This window comes from Alligator mississippiensis, chromosome 5 (genome assembly GCF_030867095.1).
Source record: "Alligator mississippiensis isolate rAllMis1 chromosome 5, rAllMis1, whole genome shotgun sequence".
NCBI classification, from domain to species: Eukaryota; Metazoa; Chordata; order Crocodylia; family Alligatoridae; genus Alligator; species Alligator mississippiensis.
In genome coordinates this window covers 29,851,485-29,863,004 of record NC_081828.1, presented here as the reverse complement: position 1 = coordinate 29,863,004, position 11,520 = coordinate 29,851,485, and the positions used below count along the sequence as shown (strand labels likewise).

The 11,520-nt window shown below is 35.2% G+C and overlaps 1 protein-coding gene across 2 annotated transcripts in view; it reads right to left on the bottom strand.

Moving 5' to 3' along the window:
* Positions 1-2,208: 2,208 nt before the first annotated feature.
* Positions 2,209-11,520, bottom strand: part of HS2ST1 (heparan sulfate 2-O-sulfotransferase 1) — a 163,365-nt gene continuing 154,053 nt past the window's right edge. For both annotated transcript variants that reach the window (XM_006277500.4, XM_019479098.2), the window contains exons 5-7: positions 9,585-9,682; positions 8,358-8,515; positions 2,209-7,079 (exon numbers count right to left, since the gene is read on the bottom strand). In XM_006277500.4, coding sequence (XP_006277562.1) covers positions 6,853-7,079; positions 8,358-8,515; positions 9,585-9,682 — 483 coding nt within the window. In that variant the 3' untranslated portion in view covers positions 2,209-6,852. The remainder of the gene's footprint in view (positions 7,080-8,357; positions 8,516-9,584; positions 9,683-11,520) is intronic.

Here is an 11,520-nt window from a genome sequence, read left to right as displayed (position 1 = left end):
CCTGCGGGTGGGCAAGGCTCTGTGCTGCTGCTGTTCAGTTGAGTGGGGTCCTGGCTCTCCCCACCACCAAACCCCACCTGCTGCACCTGGGGCTATACAGGCGGGATTGGGGAGCTGGGCAGTTGCTGTGGCACAAGTGGGCTGTGGAGTTTAATAGCATGCAAGGGGGGCCTCAGGAAGTAAAAGGCTGAGAATCTCTGGGTTAGAGCAAAGCAATCCCTGTACCAAGTTTATCAATATGTAATATTCTGAAGACTTATGGTAACATTTCTGTTCTTTGTTCCCATTAAGAAAAAAGTAATTTTTCTGTATTTTTTTAATTTTGATGATATGGAGTAATATTTGAAAACAGAGCCATGTCCAGGAAACACCTTTTTAACTGAGCAGACAAATATTCAGACCAAATTACAAGATTGTGCAATACTTACAAAGGGTGTCCAAGTATGTAATGAGAGTCATTCAGGTAGAAGCAATTCACACATTTAAGAGCAAAGAAATACAAATGCTTGAATTAGAAAAAATCCCAAGCCTAGTAAAGTTATTTTAAGAAATACAAATTCTTCTTTTGTGCTACTTTCAATTACTACAATGTGTAGTTCATTTCTCATGTAATCATTTTTATAAAAGGAACACATGTAAATAAATTAATGCAGCAAACTAAAGAAAATTAATATCCAGGGTAAGTATTATGAACATCTAGAAAATAGACAGAGAATGTTTACCATAGTTTTTCATTTTCATGGGGATACAGTCTTATTATGACAAGGTGAAAGGTCTTGAAGTCTTCATTTTAAGCCACAGGTGTTCTTTATAGAGATTTTTTTTAATAAAGAGTATTATTAGTCCTTTAAATTAGCTCTTATTGCAAGTTACCACATCTGTGCTATGTGGTAATGAAGCCAGGGGGAGGTCATAGCAGGGGACTTACACTTGAAGAAAACATCTGGACATTACTTTGAGATTCACTAGCAGCTTCTTGTATTTTATTAAGCTGTAAGGAAATTATACTAAATTCATATATAAGATTCAGTCAGCTTAATCATAATATTGAAATGAAAATACAAGAACTGGAAGAACCTAACACTGAACAAATAGCCACCTTCCCCAATTCCAATTCGATACTATATATTACCCATATAATGGCAACATCAATTTTAAGAGGTTCCTTTGAAAATGAATATTTGGGTATATTATGGTTATTTTTTTTATAACAGAAGTCAACATTAATTATAATAGATGATACACTGAGATACATGCTTTTTTGTTTGCAATAATTATTTCAGTTACTAAATACTTCATTTTAGAAAAAGCTGCCTGTCAATTAGAGGAAGCACTCATACCCTTCTACAAGGCATGCAATTTCCTGAACTCAACTTCACATTGGCAGATCTAAGCAAAGATAGATGACTTTGTATGCAGCAGTTGCACTTGTCCATTTCAATGATGGATTATATGTATATTTAGGAATTAAGTAAGAGGTATGCTCATTAATTCAAATGGTATATTTAACCTTTAATAGACTTCTCAGCTGAAAGCAGTACTAGTCTTAAAAGACTGACACAGCATATGACAGTTGGTTCTCAACAAACAATCCTGACAGGAACTCCCCAATTAAGAAATCAAAAGTTAACAGTCAGCAGGGTCAGATGACCAACTATTCAACTATGCGAGGCAGCTGCTTTGTAGAGCAGCTAGGCTGGGAATGTTTATAGGGTTGTGTTTACAGTACTCATTTCAAAGTCTTGAACTGAGGGTACCACTGTCTGGAGTGCCAACTGGGTAGTTGCTCATCTGAAGATACTTTTGCAGATACTAATATTGCACTTCTACTGGATACAGGTTCTTATACCATGGTCATCATCTTGGTATCAAAGTATCTTCTAGTAGTACAATGAACAGCCTGACTAACATCTGTCATGTGTTTGACTTTCTCATCATCTTTTCAGGAGGAGATGTAAGTGTATTTCAGTTAATTGCTTAAATGTCAATCTGTTTCATTCTTATGAGTCTGATTTTTATTACAGTGTTTTTCCATTGACACTTTCAATTTAACATACAACCTATAAAAAATGTAATAAATTTTCAGTAAAAGAACCCAATGAAATAATAGTGGCCTATACATTTTGCCTTGTCGTAGCAGTCAGAATAAGGCAAACCAAAAACCTGTTTCAGATTCACCATAATGTAAACCCATTCAGCAACAATATCTGCAAGTAAAGTTCATTTTATTATAGATTGAGTCTGTTTTAAAAACAAAACAAAAAACCCATTTAATGTGAATGCTACATACCAAATATTAAGACAGGACACCAGACTTTTTCCCCCTTCCCAATGGGAGCTTTATTTTATAGCATTTGCATCAGGTAATCAACTGAAACACTTCAACAACAGAAAGCTGGCAGCATAGTAAAGAAAATGAAGTGATTATCTCTCAAACAGATGTAACAAAATGGTTTAAGTTTGGGATAATATTGCACAAATGAATCAATATATGGATAAAAAGAGAGAGAGGATAAAGAGTGGGAGTGAGCATCTTCAACATGGATTGTTAGGAAAAAAGGCACTATTTAGCTGTGTGTGTATCTAAAAATAAAAAGCATGAGGCACAATCCATGTTTCTCAAAGTTACATTCGATACTTCTGTAGAAATGCTCACAAACCTAACTCTCTTAATACAGAAGCTACAGCAAATTGCTGATCTAGGTATCAGACAGGACAAGTGTCTAAACAGATTTATAATTATGCACTATAAAAATCTTCACAAAGAGGACCCATTTTATAAATAGTACTGCAAAATTTCAGCTGCATGGGCTTAAAGTAAAGGATACATCCAGACAACTGATAATCCATTACAGTTTCTCCAAGTCTGATCTCCAGTAGTCATAAAATATGCTCCACTTTTAAAGAGCTAAATTGGCAGTGCACTCAAAATAGGCTTTTCAGCTGGCTGCCTAAGCAGCGTAGTTTAGACAGCATTACACATACATCTGTTCTCGTTGCATGTCTTTCTCTATACCAGGTGAAATAGATGCAAAAGTATAAACAGCAATTGGACCTCTCCTGATGTAAATAGAATTATTTTAAGATTATAAACAGGCAGAAGTGTATTACTGGAAAGCAGAGGTAGCTAAACACCTTCAGAAATGTTAAATAGCTGGAAAAGGCATTTCAGACTCTACAATGAACTGCTTCCTCTTTGCTACATTCTAAAACCATAAAATTTCACTCCTGTTTCAAATCCCTTAATTCATGTTCAATATATAATTAATAAACAGTCTACAAACAGAAATTTAGGTACTATACGCAACATACATTCCAGTTCTTAACATTCTGACTCAAATACTGTCCATAAACACAAAGGGCGAAATCCTGCCGCTATTGCAGTTGATGGCAAAATGTCCATTGACTTCAATGGTTCTAGTATTTCAGCACAAATTATTTTCATGGCAAATCTCTCCCAATTATAGACACTCTGTGCAGAGATTCAGTGATTTTCCCATATAATATCTGCAGGCAGAAAGCTACAAAAATTTACTCTACTGACCACACAATCTGCAACAGCAAAATATTGCATGTCACTAAATTTCATTGAATTCGTTACAAGAGAGTGGAAGACAAATTTTCACGTATGTTGTAAATTTGTTTAATGCGAACAATTTGGAGAACTTTAGGATCTGAACTGAAGATTAGTAAAGCAGGTTATTAAAAATCTGTAAAGCTATTCATCCTTAATGCTCTACTTGTGGGGAAACAGAAATTTGATACCTGGGAATACAAAAGTCCCTAATATGCTCAAAGTTGAATCCATTATTATATCAGGCATAGAAGTAGCCACGATCTGAATTTAGCCTCCATCCCATGCACAATATTTCCAGAGCACCAGCTAAAATAAATATTTTTCCACATTAAAATTACAGACATTAAATGACTATATCCAAAGACTTTCATATTCCTATATCAGCAGTACCAATTTTGTCACTTCACAGTCAGTAAAGAACAAGAAGTGACATGATCTGAAAAAAAAAAAAAGCATTCTTCCCCATGTTATTAATCAATGAATGATAATGTTCTCCTTTGTAATTGAAAGATTTTGTTCTAGGTTTGCAAATCATTTTGAAGGCCCCTGTTTTCAATTATTTTCCAAAACTTTTAAATTTTTGCAGAAGAGAAAAAGAACTTCAAAAACAACACTGCTAGCAGACACTCTAGCTCTAATGAAGTCAATGGCTACAATGTTACATTTAATTTTCTTGTCAACTTACGTCATTTGGTTTATACATTTGAATCCTTATTTCTATAGCACATTGGGTACAGTGTTTTTCTCTGAAGAATACTTTATGCTTTTGTTCAAAGCCATGATTCTGAAAATTTCAGAAAAGGATCAAGTATGGTGTTTTTGACCAGACTGAAAAGGAGGCAGTTACTAGGGTCAACATGAGCTCTGTCCTGTCATTTAGTAAAGAATCTTATTGGATTATATATACATATAGAAATATTCATTTTATTTCCAAATGTTACCACTTTTTAGTGTAAAGCTTCAATAGTTTTTCCTTATGTATGATCCTATTATCCTTAATTTTTCTCATCCAGCCAGACAACCAGCTATAAGAACCACAGATCAAGTAACATTCTGTTCCAAATGAAACCTGTGCATCCTTGAGGGCGCGTATACATGTGACACTTTACTGTGCAGCAGACTAATTTGCTGCACAGTAAAGCATCACCATCTACACTTGTGTGGCAATTAGGGTGCAGTAGACTAATTTACTGTGCTGCCGGGTAGCCCAGCAAGATACACGTGGTATCCAGCAGTGCAGTAAGTTATTGTGTTTAAACACACGTGTAGATGGTGACTTTAGGATTAATTTACTCTAGCTCAATTTGAGCCAAAGTATAGTCAGTCGCATTAACAGCATGTGCAGACACACTCAACAATAGCAGATAAGAAATAGGATTTTTCAGTCTACGTCAGGTTCATGCCACACATGCTAAACAACCAGAAAGGTAAATTCATGATTACCTAATTGAGAAAAATGTAACTATTAGGGAGAACTTCAGTTTTAAAACTGAAAGTGGAAGATTTACAGAAGATTAAAGAATATTAAAGGTGGGGGTTTTTAAATGTACTTGATAGCATCTCATTAATTCTTTTAGTAACTGGATCAATGTATTTGTGGCATCAAACATCCATTTTACAGTTTTCATTACTAGAACAAACTGGTCAAAGAAACTCCATCTCAGTAAATTTATGCTATTGCCTTAAGCAATACATTTCTTTAATAATTTAAATCCATACCATTGATTTCACCTTGTCCCCTCTCTGTCCCCTTTCAAAATCAAATCCTGTGAAACTCATTTTAAGAAAAGGCAGGTGGTAAAATGTACAACTACTTTGATTTTAAAAAGTATTTTTCCATATTTTGTTGTATTTATCCACTGCAGTTTGATAAAACACAGTGACCCTGGTACCCAGAAATCTGTTCCTTAATCTCAATCTACTTAATCTACCATGATTTTCACATTGCTAATAATGGCAACTCATGTAAATTTACAATTGTGAAATAAGGCAGTTACATAAATATATTTATGTCAAGTTCACTGTATCTCTCTCAACCAGACTGCACATTTGATTTCCTTTTTCCTCTTTCTACATAAAAGGATGAGGACTAACTTTATACACAGGGAATTCCTGACAATGTGCTGTGTATTAAAGTTACAGAGGTCACTGAAGTGCATTTCAGCAATGTCCAACAGTTAACTCAAACAGGAAGTAGAACAGTAGATGTAATGTTTTTACTTCACATGTAACAAAACTGGTGCAAAAACACTTTAAACTAGTTACTTGTAACCTTTTGGTCCAAATACATAAAATATGCAATATTTACAGCATATTACTCCTTTCTGTAAATGCAATGCTTTAAAACACATTATAAAGCACCTTAGTAAAAATATTCTACAGGTAAAAGTATAGAAGAAGTAGGAAAACCCTAACCATACCACAGCTCACCAATGGAGTCATAATATGGATTCACCAATATCTCAGTTTACAGTTATTACAAAGAATCCATGGAGCAATTTGATACCCAATTTACTATTTCTTATACCAATGTGTAAGCATTAACTAAAACTGCAGGCAATGCCAACTTTCTCAACAGTTTTCCCAACCTCAGTTGGCGCTGGAGGGGAGGAAGTAAATGAGAAACATTGCTTTGATTCTCTATCTTTTTACAATATTAATATGGAAATTATTTTTTAAAACACTAATGATCAGTTATAACTTTTTTTTAATAAAACCACATATATAAATATGGCAAATCCAGCAGCAGTAGCTTTTCTTAGCAGAACATGATTAACCATTCCAATGACTATCATGTGACATGATTCACAAAAACAAAGCACAGATGTCAACCAGTTATTAACACTATCCATATTTGTATATAACCAAGATCTCCAGGTTGAAGCTGGGAAACAAATTATTTCTTCTTCATAGAAGTTTAAACAAAAATAAATTGCTCTGAGAATCAAAACCAGCATAAACAGAAGCATTTTTTGTTTATATTTTCAACTAGGGCTGCTGTGTGGTTAATCGCTATAAATGAAAGTGTAGGGTTCTTAAGACAGTGGGTAATACCTCCCACTGAAAATTAGTTAGATAAAAGTACTGAAGTTTAGGCTTCTGGATTACCAACATACTTAGTCAGCATCCAGCTCTCTTGATGCGATCCACAGCCCAATTTTCTCAAGACTAGTGAAAATGTCTCAGAGGTCTACCAGCAATCTAGTTTCCAGGGCTGAGAACTAAGATGATGTGACCAAAGTTTTAGTCCATTAATCTAGTAGTATACCTCGTTCTTAGTTTGATTTAGGGTAAATCTTTTCATAGAAAAAGTTTTGCGCCAGAATATACAATTCACCATCTTTTTCCCGAACTGCATGTGCTCTGACGTACTGAAATTGCTCCAGTGCAAATTCATAAAATTCGTTTTCCATTTTCCAAATTTCAGACTGCTGCAACTTGGCAATGGTTTCTTTTGTGGGGAGCTTTTTCTCTGTTGTTTTTCTAAGATGAGACTTCTTTCCTACATGTAAAATGAAAGCAGTTATAACTTCACTCCCCCTCCAATTCAAGTCATTCCAGAAGTGCAGCAATATAGACTGAACTATTTGTTTGCACAATTTTCTTCAGTTAGCATATCGATAACTTGTACCAAAGGTGACAGAACTTAATCCAGAATTTAATAATGTAACCATGTGGTAGTGGCAAACCGTAGTCTAAGGCACTAAGTACTGATGAGTTTTGATGCAAAGGACTGATTCATTAAAGCCGCAGACAGGAAAGGTTTAGTTAGGGAACTGGGTTACCCCACAGAATGTACCCACAGAAGTTTTATTTCAAGTTTGGTTAATATCTATTTGGAAATTATTCTGATGGCTTAATTCTAAGAAACGAAACAACTGCAAAACCAGAAATATTTACCCTGAGGTAAATAGTTTGTTTCTTCAGAAACAAACACGTAACTTGGGAACAAGAGGCAAAAACAATTTCCATCTTTTAAAATCTTTATACAAAATTGTTAATTTTGTACAATTAGGGGAGCTTTTGACAACTTATTTCTCTTCCTTCCCTGTGTGCTTGGCAGCAGACCTGGAAGTGGACCAGAAGTACTTCCAGTTCACTTCCGGGTCTGCCACTGAGCATGTGGGGGCCCCCCCCGTGCTCCTGTGGGATTCTCCATCTGCCCCAGCATCTCAGCCATTCATAAGCCTGGTACATTGGGGTATGTAGAAAAAACATTTAAAGCTGTGTCCATGGCCAAATCACTGATTCTCCAAATCAGCATCGAATCTTCAAATTTGGATTTGGCCGAATTGAATTGGGACAGTGATCCGAATCAACGGATTGAATCACTGTCCCCGAAATCGGGCCGAATCTGAATTGAATATGGCCTGCTTCGCACACCTGTACTGTCAACCTCAGTGGGAACAATCTATCGGTACTGTCCAGCTTACAAGCTCAGGGTTCTAGACTGTCAGCTCTACACTGGGGGAGGGATAATGTCTTTTGATTAACCTGATAAAAACCCATTCCACTTTACATGTGTGCATAAGCAGCAGTAAGTTTGCCAAGTTATTGTGGTATAGCTGAAAAAAACCCCAAATGCTCCACTGCTGCCTGTATGCAATTTGTGTTGGGAGTAAAGATTTTTGGCCTGCCTAGTAAAGCTGATAGAAAAGGTTTTCTCTGAGAAGCATTTCTGCCATGGGATCAGAAGGACTCAATGAGGTCTGAAAAGTTCATGTGAAAAAATAAAGGAGAAAAGAGTAAAGAATACAGTGAAAACAGCAAATTCCAATACCTGTCCGGTACAGTTCTGTAGCACCCCTAAAGAACCGGGGCAAAGCTGCCTCCAACAACATAATAAAGTCTTCAAGCTCTTCAGTAACTCCCACTAGGAAGTATTCATTAATCAGGTTGTACTTGGCTTGCTCCAAAGCCCATCTGCTTCCCGGATTCCTAAAACGATAGAAAGCAAGGTTCTGATGTTAGCCAAGAATTCTGGATTGCTAGATGTGGATTTCTTCACATTATCTTAGCACAGTCAGGGTAGGATTGCACTTTAAACACACCCGTGTCTAATTTCTTTTACTTTACTTTTTCTCCCAAGCTCTTTTCACCTATACTTGTGTGAACAAGAAAAGCTAGAGGTCAAGCTTCATGGCTCTACAAAGCTGCTCACAATTTTTTTTAAACTATTAATGTGAAGGTTCAATGTTTTTTCCAAGTTGAGTCCCAATACCAGATTGGGTACACAGGACCAGGCCATATTATATAGAGAGCATATTGGAGCAGAAGCTCCCAGAAGGCTTTTTGCTTTGCCTTTACTGAGAAGTCAGTTAAATAAAGGACAGCATAGACTTGATGACAGTCCCTTTTTCTTTGCTTAAGAGATGTTTTCACTGATATCATCAAGCAGTATTAAAAGAATTTGAATGGAATCATTGCACAGAAGTTTTTTATTTTCTAACCTAAATTTCTGGGAGAAGACTTCCTTGAAATCTCTGTCTCTCTCTCTCTGCGAAGACACATTTACTTAATCTATATTTTAGTTACTGAGTTTTGTTTTCCTTTCTAATAAACAAATAGAATTCAGTGTTTGGCACAGAGTTTATCAAAACAATAGCTAAATTTAAGGTAAAAGTTTATTTTTCTGTCTATAAATTCAATCAGCTTGACAAGAATGCTTTTATTCAGGCAGATACATATTGTTAGCAATACCTGCCTGATTTAACAAGAAATGATCAAGATAGTGAATCAATAAAAGTGGGGTTTATAATTGAGGCAACGCTCATTAATTACAGCATTGCTGGTATACCTCTATTACTTCCTTTAAACAAACTACAGGGTGAAGTAATACAAGGGTTTTTTTTTTCTTTTAAGTCAAATGCTTTTGGAAGGTAATCCACAAATTGCATATTAGTTAACTGCCAGGTATTAGACTTTGCCTGGGCAGTCAGACCTGTTAAATATAGATTATAGTGATAATACACTTGATTAGCAACTGAAGCTAACTTTATCTCCCTACCAGCATTCTGAGCTGTGGCCACAGAAGAATGGAATTTGAAGCCAAAGTTTCTCTGGAGCACAGTCTGAGCCTCCAGCTGCTACACATTCATCAAAGGTCTGGAACAAAGACAAAGTTGAGCAGTGAGCTATAAATCTCAGTCTTGTATATCAAACATCTTAACAGGGTTTATTGCTAAATGTATTGAGAAGAAAGAAACAGGGTTAAAGACAAATGCATTTTTCCCTCAAGCTCTGCATTCACAATACCTCCTCAACAAGAAAGTCTGTTCTAATTGAAAAAGCATTTGGGTAATATTTTCTGATTGAAAATAAGTGACAAGCTTAAAGCTCTAACTTGATCCTCTTAGAAGAAATCAAATTCTGTCACAAGTAAACAAGGATACAGGCCACTATTGCAGTTTTTCCTTTATATAAATACTTTAGACCCAAAAACTGCACGAATACTACTCTAAGACAGACTGGAGTTTGGATCTAAGTGTAAAACACTGTGCATGTTTTTAATAAAGGATGCAATTAATATTTTGCTACAATACTGCATTTAATCCATTTAATTTCAAATTTGTGTCTAGCTTAAAATATGATGGCTTCCAATATGAAAGTAAGTTATTATTTCTAAATTTATTCTGATTTAAAAGCTAATAAACAACATTCTACATGTATGGATATTGACAGTGAAGTCTACAGGGTGATATTATTGATTACAAAAAATTGTTAACACTGAAGGGAAATTAATATTACAAGTATGCTACCCATTCAGTACCTAGAAACAAAATATTTATGACATCCCCAAAATGCATCCATGTGGTAGGTCTCTTTTTTTAATCCTGTAAAAATATATACTTATGAAGACAGCCTTTGACAACACTTTTTGTGCAGTTAAAAGCATGGCTTCTGTAAAAAATTCAAACCAACAAAATGAGAAAAAAGGACAATAAATATGAGAGCTATTTTGAGAAAAAGTAGGGAGGGTAAGTTACTTCAGTGTTACAGAAAGAAACTCACTGAGGTCAGATGCGGATGTTGGGTGGCCCTGAATGACTTTGTTTTGGAGTATTCATTTTCCCTGAGTTTTACTATATGAAAGCTTATGTCATTAGTTATCCTGAGGTAAAAATGAAGCTTTTGCAATGAAAACAAAACATATTCACTAGCATTCAAAATTCAGCACCAATAACAAACTCCAGCAGGTCATGGATTTTTTTTAAACACATTTATCTTGAGTAACAGAACAGGATCCATTAACTATACCAGGCTCAGAATAATATGATCAGTATATTAAATTTCTATAAAGAACAATTATGCTTAGTTAAAGCTTAAAGCTTTCCCTCCTTTCTCAAGAGAGCTACCATCCATTAACGTAGTGCTGATCAACACAACTAAATTGTAACTTGTTCTGTCATAACCCGTGCAGATATATCAATGTCACACATGAGTGGGAATCTGTCAACCGATATGACTTTTTCTGCTGTAGGTAGAGATCATTTATAATTTAAAAAGGGAGCCAAATAATTTCCTAAATAAAACAAAATGAAGGCATCACCTTCCCGTTCCTTCCTCAACATACATCTTGCTTGTTATATCCACAGAGAGACTAACATAAGAAACCATTGTATTTCTGTTCCTGTAGCCAAAATATCCACTACTCTGGGAGGTTCAACAGAAGGGTAATCGTTCTTCCTTTTTCATATGGTAAAAAAAGTCACTCCAAGTAAATGTATAGTGTGAATTATCTGAACCTTTCCTATAATTTCCATTAATTCTGTTGTAACAACAGTAAAACAATTTTCTGTGAAAAATATTTTTCATTTTAGAAAGTGGTAAAGGGAGAAGCCAATCCACATATGAGGGTAATGTGTAACCAGTTTTGCTTTATTTTTGCTCTAATAATTTAACTTGATAAATATATTAAATCTTAATTCCAAATTTCAGTTCTG